This window comes from Anastrepha obliqua, chromosome 2 (genome assembly GCF_027943255.1).
Source record: "Anastrepha obliqua isolate idAnaObli1 chromosome 2, idAnaObli1_1.0, whole genome shotgun sequence".
Classification (NCBI taxonomy): Eukaryota; Metazoa; Arthropoda; class Insecta; order Diptera; family Tephritidae; genus Anastrepha; species Anastrepha obliqua.
Window position 1 is genome coordinate 72,172,297 of NC_072893.1, and position 18,610 is coordinate 72,190,906.

Here is an 18,610-nt window from a genome sequence, read left to right on the forward strand (position 1 = left end):
TCAGCACAAGTCGTTTTAAGAAGCGCTCAAACTGAGAGCACTACAACGAATCAAGTAACATCTACCTAGAATTGCGATTCTTAGGTTAATATTACATCCACTGAGAGTGAGTAAAGATTTCGTGCTTTAGTTACTTATTTTCGATCAAATTTGCTGAGCTATTTAGACCGGTAGATTCCGCGTGCCACAGCAGAACGCAGATAGCCTTTATTGCGGTTTGTAGATTTTTAGGGAAATATTTGACATATCTCTGGTATTGGAATCAAGTGACGTAGTATCGAGATGAGCTAGGGCAGTCATCTTTGCCGTGAATGCATTTGGATGGGAAAATATTTTGAATGCGAAGGAATTTCTATTCAAACTCTTTGATTTTTTTTGAGGACGACATTGTAAATCACTATTACATAATAATTAGTCTTCCGACTTTGAGTGCCAACCATTTTAGGCTCACCGTAGCAGGGGGAAAAATATGAAAAAAAAAAATTGAAATAAAAAAATTTAAATTATTGTGTTTTTTTTAATAAAAGATCAAAATAAAAATATAAAAATTTAAAAACGAACTCAAACGGGGAAAGGGGAAAATGGGGGAAATCAATTTTTTTTAATATTGAAAAAAGAAGGCATACAAATTGAAAAAAAACTTAAAAAATGTACAAAAATTAAAAAAAAATAATGAAGGCGTCAACCGGAACAAGTAAAACTTACCCTATTACTGCCCCGAATGCCGTTTTGCACTTACTTTCCATCGAATTTTTGTTATTTACATCGCTGCGCTCAAAGTATAATCAGGTTAAAGGAGGTTGGCCTCAAAAAAATTGAAAAAAAACTTAAAAAATGTACAAAAATTAAAAAAAAATAATGAAGGCGTCAGGTTAAAGGAGGTTGGCCTCTGGATGGAATCTCTAAAGAGACATGGTAGTATTTTTAGACAGTTAACCCCGTATTTCTCTTAACTTGGAACAGATCTCTCTATCCGCAAACTGAATTGTGAGGGTCATGCTAGAGGCATCTTTCCAAGTAGTCTATCTTAATTGATGGCTCCAAGATGGATTTGGGAGTCCGAGTAGGGGATTTCTCTAAAGCAGCCAATTTGTCTATTTCCTTAAAATTGTCGAAGACTTGCTTAGACAAAGTGGGTGGGAAGGAGATATTAACATTTTTTTCCCATATTCAAGCTGCGATCAAGGCACTAACGAGGCAATAGTGCAGATCCAAATTTGTCAACTCATGTATGGAGGAGATGAAATCTCTTGGGTGTGCAGGTAACTTTTCTTTTATCTGAGTTCCAGCGCATAAGAACATAGAGGGAATTGAAATTGCTGATGAACTTTCCAGGAAGAAGACTGAATTGGTTGTAGAATCTCTTAGTCGATCATCAGCATTCCTCAAACTGTTGTTGTAGGGGAATTGTACAACTTATTTCCCAGGAAATCGCAGAAAAAATGGAGCTCCATTTCTCATGTGTTATTTCGAAAGACCTATAACCCCAGTACAATAGACGGAGGATTCAGAAAGTCCAAAACCGTTGCTGTGTTTGTAGGTCATTGGACGATCGGCTCACACGCGGAAAGTCTAGGTTTCCCATTTAACCGCCATTGCAGAAGCTGTGGGGACTTTTCAGGGAAGGAGACTGTTGAGCACTTTGTCTGTAAATAGCCGAGTTTGGCAGATATGCAATTAAGTTCACTGGATGCTTCATTCTTCGACAGCCTCGGAAAGTGCGTCAACATAAATCCCATTAATCTTCTCCGTTACATCAACAGCTTTTGTTGGCTATAGATTTGTGCCTGTTGGAGGTCTCAGAGTGGCAGAGTGCTACTTGCACCATTTCACCTACCTACCTATAGCCACTTATAATTGTGACTTTCTAATCTGGTTCTTGATGTCTCAGACTGACATATTTCCTTGTGAGTTTCTGGACTTTGGGTTCAAGTGGCTTTTCCTTGCTCAGCGAGGAACTAAACAGACTTAACGTGATATTAATATCATGAAGCGAGAGTGCCCATAAGTGCGAGTTAACCTCAGAATGAAGCGAGTTTTGGTTGTGTCCTTTTCCAACGAAATGAGCTAAGTCTCTCTCTCTTACATAACCCAGTAATCTGCAAGCAGACTGTCTACTTTGTATGACAGCTCTTTTATATGTTCTAATCTTCGCAAAGCCTTTTATCTTGCCCAGTTCAGGTATTGCATCGTCGTGGCGGCAATGGGTAACAGTTCTCAAAATTTTACTACAATCTATAGCTGACATATCGGAGCAATGGGCGAGAGCAACTTTTTCCTCTAAAATAAATCAACACGCCCTAATTCGCTGCCAATTCCACATTCCTTTGTGTTAAGTACCTCACGGTTATGAGCAGTAGGCGTTCCAAGTACGAGTACTACAATCCTTTTGTAATTACGAGGCATGTGAAGAGTAGTTAGTAAAATATTGTTAGTGTATGGAAAAAGAAGGCTAGAGGTAGCAAAGCCAGGCAAATAATGACAAAGCGAGAACAATGGTACGCTTTTAGACATTCGATTGAGTGAAAGGAAAATGCCAACAACTGTAGCCAATTTGTAGCCCTACTGTATGTATAATTCAACCTAAAATTCCAAACAAAGGAGGTACGTCAGGAGTCCTTTTCAAATATGTGAACAACTATGATTGTACATATGTGTGCCTATTTCCATTATTTTGGCACGCTTTTTTTATGTTATAATAGGAATCTGTTGAAAGCCCGCTTCCTCTCTTTTGAACATTTATTAAAAAGTATTCAGACAGCAAATGCCTTTTCTTTATTTTTCCTTTCAACGCGCTTGACAATGGAATCGATCAATTTGGCATGAAAATTTAAAGCTTTTAAAAACTTATCTCATTCACAGTTTCTAAAGGAGCATATAGGGGTTTTTGAAGGAGTGTGAGTGCTCATGTGCCACACTGTCTGATTGTTAAGCTAACAAAAACTTTGAATCAATTTAAATGTGACTTAGGTAAGGAAATTTAAAATATGAGGGAATCGATATATTTTATCCACACATACATATATGAATTTTAGCCACCCAACCATTTTACAACTTGACTTCGTCATTTGGACCTCATAGAACACTCTTCAACACAATAAAAAGAGCGCACATTTGGGTCATACGAATATATCTCGGAAAAGCACTCAAGCGAATAATGAGGAAAGCCACGTGATAACGGATAGAAGGGACACTGTTCGCCGATGGCACTGTGATGGGCAGTAACAAGAGCGAGTAAAAGGAAAAGAAGGGCACCCTGAAATCCTACCGAAAATATTGTGGATATCCTTAATCTTTCCAGAATCTTAAAGTAATAAGAAGCACAAATTAATAATTTCTCATATTTTCGATAATGCGCCATACGAGAAAGACATTCACCCCCAGAAAAATGGTTAGCAAAAGTTCCAAGTGATGTATGCAAAAAAAAAAAATTTAATTCCTTTTGTTATATGCGAAAGACCTCGAAACCTCCAAGTCCTTTCACTTGGCGAACTGGAATATCATCTTTCAAGCAGAGGTTCTCGGGATAAGGAAAGATAATCGGGAATCATCTACAACAACTATCAGAAGCACGTATTTGTACGGATAGTCAAGCAGCCATCTTAGCTATAAAGACACCAACAACGAACTCAAAAATTGTCAGGCAATGCAAAGAAGAATTAAATGCCTTAGCACGCATGACAGACATCACTCTCATCTGGGTCCCTGACCATAGGAACATAGATGGAAGTGAGAAGGCTGATGAGCTGGCTTCCTCTGGTGTATCCGAAGTGATAGAAGTGGGGTGCCCCCGAAGCGTTTCCAAAAGGGAGATCTTTTTGCATTACCAGAAGCTGGCTGTTGACAGATGGACCAACACAAAAACCTGCAAAACAGCGAAGGAAACGTGGCCAGAGTGCACAACTTGGCAGATTAGGTTAGGTTAGGTTGGCATGGTTGCCCAGGGATTGAGCACACTTGGACGAAGACAGATTCGTCTTTTGTGATACCATTATGAAGGAGGTGAAAGAGAAAGATCGATAGGATGCAGGGAGAGGGCGGGGAGAGGTGGTGAAGGGATGGTTAGGAGCGTGCGGATTACGAACGATGACTATATTTGCGTCAACCGCTTTGTGCTGCTTATGAAATTCATCAGATTTTTAATGTTAGCGCCAGCTATATCAGATGAGGCTGATGTCAAAGAATTCGGACGCAGTCGAAAGGCAGGTCAAGCATTCCTTGACCAATTCCGAATGCACCGTCATAGACCCGAGGGCCTTATAATTTGAGTAGCCGATCAGCTGCCTCCTTGACTGCGGCTACCTCTGCCTGGAACACACTGCAGTGGTTCGGTAACCTGAATTTGAGTCTGATGGGGAGCTCCTCGTAAAAGACTCCTCCGCCAACCTTTCTTTCCAACTTCGATCCATCCGTGAACAAGTTCACCAGGCCCTGCCCCCAAGTGTAGCCCTCCGTCTACTCTTCCCTTGACGGAATATGAGTGAAGAATGCTCCGGTTGGACTAAACGAGGGTATACACTGATCTGTTGATAGAGGGATGAACTCGAAGTTTCTAAGGATGCTTGAGTGCCCATAAGTGAGGTTGAACTTATAGCTCCAGCCTCTCAGTCTGATTGCGGTACGTGTAGCGGCAATTCTACCTGCGATGTCTACGGGTACCACATTTAATATTGCGTTGAGCGTCAGAGTAGGAGTCGTTCGAAGCGCCCCACTGATTCCAATGAGTGCCGACCTCTGAACTCTCTCCAGCTTCTTCACCAATGTCGTCTTCTCTAGTGAGTTCCATCAGACTATGATGACTCCATATAACAAGATAGGCTTTACAATAGTAGAGAAATTGGCAGGAATTGCAGGAAAGAAAATAGATGACATAGACAGATTTATAGCCAATACAAGATGTTTTGACTAAATAATGACAGTAGTTCTGCTGGTTGAGTATCAAAATTGTACCTTTTGTGCTAATTGAGTCTGTGGCGTGTCACCCAGTTAACACCTCCACTAACCAACCATTTCTCCCAATTCTGTAAATTTCCTTACTTGCAGAAAATTCTGAAGACCCCATGCAGCTCGTGATAGTCTTGGTGTAGTCTTACCCTTAAGAGCTAAGAGAATTGGTAAAGGGAATAACTATTTTTGCCCTTACAAGCTACTGTCCACTGCATGTCGTTTAGCAAAAAACGCTTTTTTAAAACATGTACTATAACTTTTTTTATTTTGCTTCGTTAGAAAATAAACACACATTTTTCGAAGCTCACATTTCCCGGTGGTTTCAATTTAAAAATACATTTATTTTCAGCTACGTACTTACACACATTTTTTACAAGCTTCTGACATGTATTTCCACTTGTTGTCTTACTAAGCTCAAGCACAAATACACACTGTACGTATTCGGGCAAACATAAGTATGTGCATGTGTGTGTGGCTGTTAGAGGATGTGTGTACGTACGCACAACAGCTAAACCATGTCAACTGTGCGGTTAACAAATCCCAAATACATTTGGTTAAATGAACACAAATTAATATATTAATGCTTCCTTCCTTGACTCAACTACCCTTCGAAGGAGAAACACAAATTTCAGCTTCAATGCTTGCACATATCGCATTGTATTCCAACCGAAATATACATTAAAAGCAAAGCCTATAAGTCAAGTTAAGTTGTGCAGGTACATCCTTCAACATTTACACGCATAAGTATGAGTATTTCCCCATTGCCGACTCAGTTGTACAAACTGTTTCAAGGTGAACCACTGGGTGTGATTGTCACATCAGCAAAATGCCAAGGAGAAAAGTGGACAGTTGTGGGTGCGAACGTTTGCCGTGCAACACTGCTGTGCACTTTTAACCATGCGAACATTCTCGTATACATCTACGTTCTATATGCACTACGAGTATGTCTGTGTATGAGTACGTGCCCAACAGCGAGTCCGTTAGTAACAAACTGGTTCATTCCGGATAAATTTAGAAAGATGTTGGAGTTTTGTCTCTCTTTTTTATCTAAGCTAGCAACTGGTGAATATGAGAGGGGGAAGTGACAGTGGTCGCCATTGCCGACCGTTTCTTACAATTTAGAATTAGTACTAAATTCGACATTGGAGCTGGATTAGATTGTTTTCGAAAGAGGGGCTAACTTGAGCAGATAAAAAAAAATTATCCATTTTGGCATTTTCAAACTAAAATAAGGAGCGAGTGGCGCAAAATTAATCATCCAATTTTGTTTTTAAGTTACCTTTTTACCAAATAAAAATAAATAATTTTTAGTGCTCGAAATCTTTATTTTGACATCTACGCGCTCCATTTCTATTTGTTTCAATTCTAGTATTCTATTTTTGAAGTGAAACTTCTTTTGTCTCGAAGGATGAAACGCTGTGAGGAGTAAAACCATAGCGTTTCATCGATATGTGACGCTACGCCAGCGCCATCTGTTAAAAGACTGGCGTGGCGTGTCGTCGTGAATGTAATGCGGTCGTTTATTATTGCATTCTTATCGAATGTAATTTGTAAATATGACATTTGATTGACGGCCGCCGTAGCCGAGTGGGTTGGTGCGTGATCACCATTCGGAATTCACAGAGAGGTCGTTGGTTCGAATCTCGGTGAAAGCAAAATTAATGAAAACATTTTTCTAATAGCGGTCGCCCCTCGGCAGGCAATGGCAAACCTCCGAGTGTATTTCTGCCATGAAAAAAATCTGCTCATAAACATATCATAAAACAAAATGAAATAAATGTATAAAAAAAAAAAAAAAAAAAAATTTTCTTGTGATTCGAACCAAGGATTTCGGATCGGAAGCCCACATTGCTAGCCGCTGGGCTATCGCGCTGTGCTGTCGCCGCAAAATAATGTATCATAAATCTGTTTACCATACCAAAGACCATACACTTTGCGAACGCATTTCGGTGGAAACAGTTGACAGTTATCCCAAACACAATATTATTAGTAACGCGAGACGCGTCATAGAGTGTGTGTGTAGTTTTGAGCAAATCTTACAAACATATTTTGTTTTGTTGATTGATTTCTGTTAAATATGGCATCAAATCAACAAAAACGGAAACCGAAAACAGGTGCTGAACGGCAACGTGAGTATTTGGAGCGTAAAAAATTAAGAGCTACTGTTGAACACCGTGACAGGGAATCCTCCGGTTGTACGATAAGTGATAATTTGTAGTACCAACAACAAGATGCGGAACTACCATTGATGCAGTATTTCATCGATACCTTGATAGATTAGAATGTAGATCATTTTTTACGTATTTCAGTTACCATAAAGCCCTTGTTTCATTTTTGGAAAACGAATCCAATAATGATAATGACAATGCCGAGAACCAAATGTAATTGAGTACAATAAATTCATTTCTTTTTATATTAAAATAAATAAATAATTCTGTTTAATAAAATTCCATTCCATGCTTTCCATGACTTCTGCATGCATTATATTGAAATAATAGTTAAATTATTGATTTGTTGATAAAAGAAGTTTCACTTCAATCGTGCGGGTTCCGTGAACTACCACACACTTTCTTTTTTTCTATTTGTATACTGCAGCTGTCCAGTTCGCTTATGTCAAATATGATTGATGTGCATCAATCATTTGCAAAATTATAATTAATTTCGTAAGACTTAACCTAGACGGAAAATTTCAGGACTTTATTAAGTCTACATTAAGATTACATTTCCATAGTTATTCAAAGTGAATTCAGGCTGAAAGGGAGAGACAATCTCTCAACGGACATGGTAGCAATTTTAGGCATTTAAGGCTGTATTTTTCTGAACTTCGGACAGATATATGTCGTGCTAGGGTAATCTTTCCGAAAAGGAAAAACCGCCACTTTAGTGCTACTTGGGGAGTGCCAGAGTCGTATATGAACCATTTCACCTATCTACCTACATTAGGTGATCTTACAGGGACCTTATTTACTCATAAAAGAAATTTGTATTTCGTATATCTTAACAGGGCTTGTGTCTTCAACTCTGTCTTTGTAAACAGCTCACTTAAAAAATCTGTTCTCAGTTCAGTTTGCCTTCTTCTACATAGTACTCTACATGAGGCCCTTTGCTTCATATAGGAACAACGGAAACATACTTATACATATATAACTATATATGAACATAGTACCAGACAATCACACCATAGAGCTCTAACAATTTGCAGATCTTATTCAATAGTTAATGAGAGGAACTAATACCTGTTCTGTGTGCCTTCCGAAAATAATGTAGTAGCTTAAAAATCAAAATGCATACCTTAAATGTTAGCTGCGAAAGAGCGGACTCACTCCTTCTAGTAAGAAAAATCCTGTATACTGCGATAACTCAACCCTGATGGCTCCTCAGATGTAGTTACCATAGATGTGAGTGCTAAGATGTCTGAAACTAGGCCTCGAAATTTTCAACCGAGTAAACCTAACTAAAAAGTAAATGCTGAGTTGATTTTACTCTATAAACACCAGGGAAACCAGCGCAGAAGAGATTCGATCCCAATATACTCTAGCTATCCTCTAGAAATCCTTATGCTTGAAAATATATCAAGAAAACAGTTCAGAAGGACGGAAAAGAGAAATTTAGTATGCATGACACAGTAGGAGACATGCCGAGTGTCATGCATATAAAGAAAAGTCTCAAAAATGCTGTAGTTATTTGGAATACTCATTGCTAACTCTCGGAAAAGTTCGCGGAAGGTCATTGACGATTTTCTATAGCTTGAAGGTAGTTTGCATGCCGTCTAGTAACAGTTGCCTACTGGGACGTGAATGTTCATAAATACGTGCATGCACTTAAGCTGAACATTCAGGCTGCCGGTGAGCTGCTACCTTCATATGTTATTTATGTTGTAAGGACAGCAGGTGCATTTGTGTGGGTAACAATTCTTCTTATCAACACTGCCCCAACTATGAAGGCAGAGTGGTAATTTAAGATTTAAAGAGGATTTAAAAATAAAACTCCACGTCTGTATAGGTTGGGTACTCTTAAGGCTAAGGTAGCGGTATTGGTGTTTAATGACGCAAGCTGACCAACGGTGTGATTTGTGAATGCGAAGTAGTCACAACGATGTTTTACTATTTAAGCAAACGCAGCTTAAATTTGTTAGGTAAAAATTCTTGGTCCGACGGAAAGAATAGAGTTTTCTTCTTTTGAAGTGAAACTTCTTTTGTCTCGAAGGATGAAACGCTGTGAGGAGTAAAACCATAGCGTTTCATCGATATGTGACGCTACGCCAGCGCCATCTGTTAAAAGCGTGGCGTGGATGAAACGCTGTGAGGAGTAAAACTACGCTAAACTACGTAAAACTCACGCTATGCCAGCGCCATCTGTTAAAAGACTGGCGTGGCGTGTCGTCGTGAATGTAATGCGGTCGTTTATTATTGCATTCTAATCGAATGTAATTTGTAAATATGACATTTGATTGACGGCCGCCGTAGCCGAGTGGGTTGGTGCGTGATCACCATTCGGAATTCACAGAGAGGTCGTTGGTTCGAATCTCGGTGAAAGCAAAATTAATGAAAACATTTTTCTAATAGCGGTCGCCCCTCGGCAGGCAATGGCAAACCTCCGAGTGTATTTCTGCCATGAAAAAAATCTGCTCATAAACATATCATAAAACAAAATGAAATAAATGTATAAAAAAAAAAAAAAAAAAAATTTTCTTGTGATTCGAACCAAGGATTTCGGATCGGAAGCCCACATTGCTAGCCGCTGGGCTATCGCGCTGTGCTGTCGCCGCAAAATAATGTATCATAAATCTGTTTACCATACCAAAGACCATACACTTTGCGAACGCATTTCGGTGGAAACAGTTGACAGTTATCCCAAACACAATATTATTAGTAACGCGAGACGCGTCATAGAGTGTGTGTGTAGTTTTGAGCAAATCTTACAAACATATTTTGTTTTGTTGATTGATTTCTGTTAAATATGGCATCAAATCAACAAAAACGGAAACCGAAAACAGGTGCTGAACGGCAACGTGAGTATTTGGAGCGTAAAAAATTAAGAGCTACTGTTGAACACCGTGACAGGGAATCCTCCGGTTGTACGATAAGTGATAATTTGTAGTACCAACAACAAGATGCGGAACTACCATTGATGCAGTATTTCATCGATACCTTGATAGATTAGAATGTAGATCATTTTTTACGTATTTCAGTTACCATAAAGCCCTTGTTTCATTTTTGGAAAACGAATCCAATAATGATAATGACAATGCCGAGAACCAAATGTAATTGAGTACAATAAATTCATTTCTTTTTATATTAAAATAAATAAATAATTCTGTTTAATAAAATTCCATTCCATGCTTTCCATGACTTCTGCATGCATTATATTGAAATAATAGTTAAATTATTGATTTGTTGATAAAAGAAGTTTCACTTCAATCGTGCGGGTTCCGTGAACTACCACACACTTTCTTTTTTTTCTTAATTGGCGCGATAACCGCTTACGCGATTTTGGCCGAGTTTAACAAAGAGCCCCAGTCGTTTCTTTCTCGTGCTAACCGGCGCCAATGGACGCTCCAAGTGAAGCCAAGTCCTTCTCCACCTGATCTTTCCAACGCAGAGGAGGCCTTCCTCATTCTCTGCTACCGCCAGCTGGTACCGCATCGAATACTTTCAAAGCCGGAGCGTTTGTATCCATTCGGACGACATGACCCAGCCAACGTAGCCGCTGGATCTTTATTCGCTGCGCTATGTCTATGTCGTCGTAAAGCTCATACAGCTCATCGTTCCATCGTCTGCGATATTCGCTGTTGCCAACGTGCAAAGGTCCAAAAATCTTACGCAGAATCTTTCTCTCGAACACTCCAAGCGTTGCTTCATCGGATGTTGTCATCGTCCAAGCTTCTGCGCCATACGTTAGGACGGGCGTGATGAGAGCCTTGTAGAGTGTTAGTTAGAATAGAGTTTCACATATCAGATATTCACTTTTCAAGATAATAAAAGTCGAAGCTTCAATAAATAAATTGATACTAAAGATTAAGATCGTAAAAAGCGGACTGCTATTTTAAGCCTCAGTCAGGCTCCACTCAAAGCTTTATCATGATTTGCTGTTAAGTTCTCAACAATTCTTAAATGTATAAAGAAGCTAAACTTATTAGGGACGCTCAAACGCATTCAGCTTATATAAGATTCCCGCTACAAGAACATAAACGGGAAGGAAGCCTCGTTTTTGAAGAAATATGGGCCGATGATTTCTCGAGCCCATGGGCCGCACCAAACGGTTGTTTTCAAATAGTTCATGGGTGTTCGTGCATGGTTTTGAGTTGGTTCTTAGGCATTAAGTCAAAAATGAAACTCATCGCTGAACACCATAAGCTGGCCTGAAAACTGACAAAAAATTATATATTTAGTTTGACAGTAGTCACTAGCGGTCAGTCAGAGAAACCCTATTGTGTTTTTCCTTTGTCGGGACAACAGCAAGCACAGCAATCAGACACAATTAAGACCATTATACTCGGTCTCCCTTTTAATTTTCTTTAAATCTACCCGACCTCCGAAGAAATCTGAATAAATCTTGTGGTGCCAAGGAGCCAAGGCCCAGAGTTCATCCTAGCTAAGGAGTTAGAGGTCTCATTACCCCCGATACCCACGTGTCCCGGGACCCATGTTAGCATTAGGCTATTATGTCTACCGAATTTAGGCTATTATGCCTGAATTTACAGTACTCGATTACCCTTTATGTGGTTGAGGGGCTGTCTTAGGCCATGAGCCCAGCTTGGCTGTCACTGCAGACACATATATGTAGATGTGCCTCTCCATCTGTTTTCCACAACAAAATTCATCGCTTCTTGAACAGCATACACCGCTTGAAACACAGATGAATGCATGCCAAGAGCAAAGTGCAGCTGAATTCCACGTAGGCCCCAGAACCGGAGCCGTGCTCGGTCCTGGAGTCATCCGTGAAAATGCGAAAACTGTGTTTGCCGGGCTCATTTTCAGAGTTTGACCACAGTTGAGCCTCTGGCAGCACCACACTGCATCTCTTTTCAAGTACGACTTCTAATGGCATGGAGTCAAGGGGCATGGAGAGAATCAAGGCCTCTTATTGGACGAAAGCATCAAGTGGTGGTAAATCAACCAGAGCATCCTGAAGTAGTTTGTGTTCGACTCTTACTGACACTATGAGTGAAGTGCCTCCTTATTGCACGGGTTTGAGGTTTCATGGCGGGCAAAAGAAATGGGTGACATTGGCCAACCACCCATTTGATGTATATCTAAACTTTGGGTATGCATTTCATTGTGTAATATCACTAAAAGATGTTCATGTAAACGCCCTCCTCTCCGACGAGCCTTTCAGTGTTTGCCAGCTGATTTGAAATAATGTCGAACATTCTATTTTCGAGGCTTTTAGAAATGCACAAAAGTCCTTCTGGGTATCGTATCTAAATATAACGTACAATAAACTCTTTGTCACAAGGCTTTACTGAACTGCTTTTACTACTCTTACATGCAAAAGATTCCTTACATTTAAAGGTGAGGTACATTTTTGAATCGCAAGCATTGAAAAGGGAAACAAAAGTCGCAAATCGGAAGGAAGCAATTCGATAAGTAACGGGGTGAGTTCATACACCGCATCACTTGTCTTGCCGTGGAATGGCTTGGGTCAGTCCGTTACTTATACTGACTTACGATAAAGCCAAATACAAATACAAACACAAAATTATTTCTGAACGACCTTGAAATCTAATTGCCAGCACAAAAACCTACTCAACAAAACAGAGGTACCAAACATGGCATCACATTTTTCACCAACCAGCATACAAGCGTATTTTGTATAAGTACTTATACACCTACATACCCTTAGAGCAATCTTAAGTGCATGAAGGACTACATGCATACATTTCTAGCACAAGTACACTTCACACTTGCACGCTTAAACACTGTTACACCTGTGCTACCGAAAGGGTAAGCATTTTTCTCGCTTTGCTGCATGCCTTGAAATACTTTTGCCTTTGTTCGCTTCCGACACTGATTATAGAGCGTGGAATGTGATAGCTTAAACATCCACAATTTTCCGCACAAGTTGCATGTGAATGTAATTTCTTTTGATTTAGTTAAATCATATCAATTTTCTGCTCCAATAAAAATTCACTGTAGTCTAGTGTGTAAGGGTGCTGCAATTCGGTTAGGTTAGGTTGGGTGAAGTGGCTGTCATTCGATGCATCTAGGCTTGTTGGAGGCCCCTTCTGATACAACCAAAACTAACCTATTCTTACTCCACTTGGTCATCTCTAACACATCTGATTACACGTAGTTTAAGATTTGCAACATCCGCAATGTTGTTCAAAAAGCGAGACCGAGCAATCTCAACCGTCTGCTATACGGAGCCATGCACCCGCATAGAAGGTGTTCGAATGCCTCTTCCTCTTCTGTATCTTGACAGCTTCTACAGTAGTCATTGAATGGCGCCCTTAATATACTGGCCACATAGAGCACCTACGACGATTCTTAGACCCTTCCCTCGATTTCGGCTAGTAATCTTCAAATCGGTGGTTTGTTGGTCACTACGCCAGTCATGAATGATAAAAGAAATGCTAAAAATGCCTTAAGTTTGCCGAGATGTCTCTCGAGGGACAATAGTGGTAAAATTTTGCGTAGAATTTTTGTGGATATGATTTACAACTGTTTTATGGGCGATCTTTAACTCTTGGGCGATGCTACGACTACTAACAAGCCGGTCAACTTCGATTACACAGTCCTGCGAGGGTGAGTTTCTAGAATGGCTGTACTTGTTTCTTGTAGTTTTTTATGTGCTGAAAACGAATCTGACCTTCAAAATGCTCCATCACGTCAGGATTTTTGGTAAATGAAGCCTAAAAGGTAAAAAAATGGCCATTTTAGCCATTTTTGATAATTTTTTTTGGGATAGAAAAATTTTTTTTTCAATTCAGGCATAGTACAACTCTTTAGCTTTAAAACCCATTTTTTAAATTATTGTACGAAAAAAGTTATGACATTTTGAAATTAACAGTTTCAGTTACGTATACGTTGGGTATAACGTCTATTGACGTCTATGGTTGCACACATGTATGAGCACGCTAGCAAACTCCTCAACACCTCAGGCCAAACCCGACGATTCCACCGAATCAAACCACATGATCTGGCATGACTAAAGGAAGGGACTATGAAAATCTTTTCACAAAATTACCTTATGTTACCACAATTGTACTGCTCGTCAGTTTATTTGTAACTTGTTGCAGTGCCAAAAAATTTGTTTTTGTATTTTATATTGTACTAGCTTTAGCCCGTGGCACCGCTCGCGTAGGGGTAGTTTTGAGGGATTTAGGATATGTAAATAAAATAATTACAAACAATAATTTCATAGAAAATATTTTTTTATTAATAACCATAATATTACAATACCCGGCATCCGTTGCTATGCCTCGTTGAATAAAATCAAAACAACCAATCAGAAAATTTCAAGCAAAATATTTTTTATTAATTTTTTATCTCAAACCATTTTTGAACTTTGCATTTGGGTCATAGTTGAACAGCTTATGCGGATTATGAAGTCTAGAGTGTGCAATAAATAGTGGAAAATAGGAAAAATTAAGATTTTTTAGATTAAATTTAAGCAAATATTCGATTATTAGTGACGAATGAGAGTGGTGACTCGGCCTGGGTGCTGTGGGAAGGGAGTTTCATCATAAAAACATGCCTATAACCTTGTGATGCGCCTATAATGCCTATAATGTAGTGATGCGCGGACAACGTACAGACATTCACCTTTATATATATTTGTAATAAAATAAAATTTACTAATCAAAGCATCAAAATCCATTTGTTTGTTTGAAATAACTAATAACTGCATGTTGAGACAAGTGACTGATTTATACGAGTATATGCCCTTTCAGCTCGAGTCAGATAGAAAACAATTAAATGTTGGTTTTCTCGCAATTTTGTGCTCCCGGTTTTAAAGCCTATTTTTCACATTCACCGGCTTTAGGCTCGGGTTGGCTTTTTAGTCCACTTTACAGGTACTCTAGACATGCATCGCACGAAGGCGACCATCAGCTATTTAGCTTGAAGCCTTCTCTCTCGAATGTAGTACCTCTTGCATCTGTAAATATCATATATCAGTACAGCCGAAACTTCGGTAAATGTTAATTGGAACAAGACAGCATGACCAAAAGGGACATCGGCTCATTCCGTATTGCTTTCTAGTCAGATATACTCGTATAATCGTTGTTGCTACTTGCACCGCGAGATATATAAAGTGCATACATAAAAGTATACATATGTATGTAAGTATGCAAAAGCAACTTGAAAACAATTAAAAAAAAATGTCAAAGCAAATGGGAGAGCGATGTTAGTTAAGTTAAAGCAATACTCCAATGGAAATGTTAAATATATAATTTAAATATGCATGTAGGGGAACAAAGTTGAACGGTTTAACTAACAACAAATTAGTATTCTCCTTTAAAGTACTGGTGGGTAGCGAAATGCTAATGGAACTGTGGAGTCAGGTGGCGCAATACTCTCAAATTGTAAAAAAAGAGCACAATATAATATTTTTTAGGTAATAAGCTTTTAGTTTTTATATTTAGAGTTTACTTGGATTAAACTACCCGCTGTTCTAATTTTGTTATTTAACTCGCGCGACATGCCCCTGTTCCTAAAGGCGAATCTTTATTAAAAGAAAAACATAAGTATCGGATTCTTGTTCTCTCAGATGAAAAATAAAATGTAAAGGCAAGATAAGACAAGACGACACATGCAAAAGTAGTTCATGAGTTTAAATTAATAAAAAATAAAAAATAAATAAATAAATAAATTTTGGAGTAACCTCGATTAGAGTGGAAAAATGCTTCGAAACTATTTAGATTCAAAAGAAGCGAACATATTTTTAAAAACAAACACCAATCTTCAAACTTTAGTAGTAACCCTCATATACAAATTGTCTTTATAGAAGCGACCCAGCAACGCTTTAAAATTCCAGACACAATTAAGGTATTTAAGGGGTTTTTCGCATTTTGTAATATATTTTTAAAAATTAATGAATAATATCTCAAAAACACTGTGCCAAGTCGATGGGAGACAAACTTATGAGGTTACATTCAGATTTATTTGGGGTTTGCACTTCCACCTCAAGACTTTTTGTGTCCTCCATTGTGCCTCTCAATTTATGAAGTTATAAGTAAGGCCGGGTTTATATACCATATGCCTTAAAGTGGTTTTCTGCATCTTGTTATTTTTGGAGACTATGAGGACCAAAATAAAAAATCGACCAATCCAGTTGTTTTGTTTTGCACCGTACTACTTCTTATTTCCTTAAAATTTCTCTAATACTGCCAGTGTTTTTAGGCAGAAGTCTTTGCCATCCTGCAGGCGTGCAAAATGCTTAGGGAACTTGGGAGTGAGGGAAATATTAACATTTTTTCGATAGTCAAGCCGGAATCAAGGCTTTGACGATACCATGGTGCAGATCTAAACTAATAAACTCCTGTAAGAAAGGGAACTCAATTGGTGTCAGAGATCTCCTACTCGGTCTCAGGAGAGCGCAAAAGGGATGAAACTTCATGTGCTAGAGACCCTTGGTCTCGGTACAATAGATGGAGAGCTCAGAGAGTCCTGGTACTCCACGCCGTCCAAACCAAAGCCGAGTCAAAATCTTTACGAAAATAGCATAGATCCAAGACTTGTGAATATTTTTATATAATTTTTTTCATGAAATACCTTTGGTAGCACTCTTTGGTATGGTGAAAATGCTCCGGTTATTCTTAGTGATATATCTTCCACAAATACAGTAGAATAAATTAGGTAGACTTGCACACTTAAACTGCCTTTTAATGAATTTAAAAATAGGCCAGTACTTGAATGAAAGAATGTTTAATTTTTAAATCAACCTCGGTTGTTTTGTATCAAAACGTAATTTATTTAATTTCTCGATTGCTTGGAATCAGCTAATATACTGTCAGTGCCAGAATAAAGTGTAAAGCGCATATTCACTATTAATTATTTCTATAATAATATTGTTCATACTACAAAAAACTATATAACAAAGAACAAAAGGAATAAAAATGGCCTTCATTGGTTATATGGAGAAAATGCGTTACACTGCAGCAAAAATAAAAATTTTTTTTTTTTTAAATCAACAGAAATTTCTAACCACTTGACACATTGTTAGACTAAAATTAAATAGGCACTAAAATTGCATACCTAGATTTTTTCTAAAAAATCCAACTAAAAATATTAGAAATTTTGCAGCGATTTATCGAATTATAAATACTGTTTTTGTCCAAAATTTGAAGTTTTACTTCATTTGTGTTTTGCTGTGGCATAAACTCTATTTTTATAAGAACACACAACAAAAAAAAAAAAAATTAATAAAAATAATAAATATTCTGCCGCTGGTAACTTAATATACCCAATAATATCGACTTTAGCAATTCAGGTGGGTCAGTAAGTGTAGGCTAGCACCATTTCCACAATAATTAATTAATTTATTTTTTATTTACGACTCTCAACAAAATATTTGCTTTATGCTCGATTTTCACAACACTTAACGAATTTACATTAATCAACCAAAATAATGCAGAATTGCGCAAAAACCGCTATTTTATAGCAAATTCTAGCGATTATTTTCACCCAACAATAATTTCTCTCTGTGATTATAAATACTGCCTAAAATGTTAAACTTGTAACCGCAAATCTGTTAAACAAATTTATTCATTTGCCCATTTATTTACATTCGTTTGACACAACACATCCACACCCACACTCACGCCCACACCATACGCAATCGAAATCATTTATGCAATAAAGTGGAATTATCTTCATGAACTCACCCAAAATCACGAGTGCATTGCCTAGCAGGCCAGCAAGTCCGATGATGCCGAAAAATACAGGCACAATTGTCGACACAACGCGCTCTAATGGGTCAATTTCGAAATCCAACAGATTGTCAGGGGGAAAAGTGAAATTGCCATCACCACCAAACGCAGCCCCATCTTGGCCTGGCAGTCCGGTGAAACTCGCACTTGTACCTCCCATAACAATGCCATTGTCCATGGTGCTGTTAATGCAGTCGTAGGTGTTGCTGTATGACCAGTCGGGTGGGCAGAGCGCTGGCAGCGCTGCTATTGTTGGTCGCACAACTAAGGACGTCGACAGCGCGACCATAACTGGCGCTGTTGGGCTGAGCGTCGGCGAGAGACTCTGATTTTGCAGCATTTTTGGGATATTCATGTATTTTGCGTTGTTTACATTTCGGTGAGAATCACTTCAAAAATCGTCACGCAAATTGCTTATAGAGTGGGCGTTAATGGGGAAATCAATGGCTGATGGTGTTTGTCGTTAGTCGGCGATGTGACAGGAATTGATAATTGCAGCAAATTGATTGTATGGAGAGTAGATTTTTCGGCTTTTATTTTCCAATTTTAATGCACTGGGGAAGAGATGAAAATGTAAACAGCTGTAAGTACAATTATAATTCTCTTGTAGAAAAGTAAATAAAGTAAATAACTTGCATTCAATGATGTTGGTAGTAATAATATGATTAAAATTTTACAGTGCCATATAAAGATCGTAAGAATTCATGGGTTTGAGTTTTACTGGAGAGTTCGAATTTTATCAGTTGCACGCAGAATTGAATTTTCTACCGAATTTAAGCAGCTCTAATT

General features: G+C 38.5%; 1 protein-coding gene across 1 annotated transcript in view; it reads right to left on the reverse strand.

Moving 5' to 3' along the window:
• Window positions 1-18,161, reverse strand: part of LOC129238461 (allatostatin-A receptor) — a 71,952-nt gene extending 53,791 nt beyond the window's left edge. The window contains exon 1 of the mRNA XM_054873486.1: window positions 17,777-18,161. Within this exon, the coding sequence (XP_054729461.1) occupies window positions 17,777-18,161 (385 nt within the window). The remainder of the gene's footprint in view (window positions 1-17,776) is intronic.
• Between the last annotated feature and the right edge of the window lie 449 nt (window positions 18,162-18,610).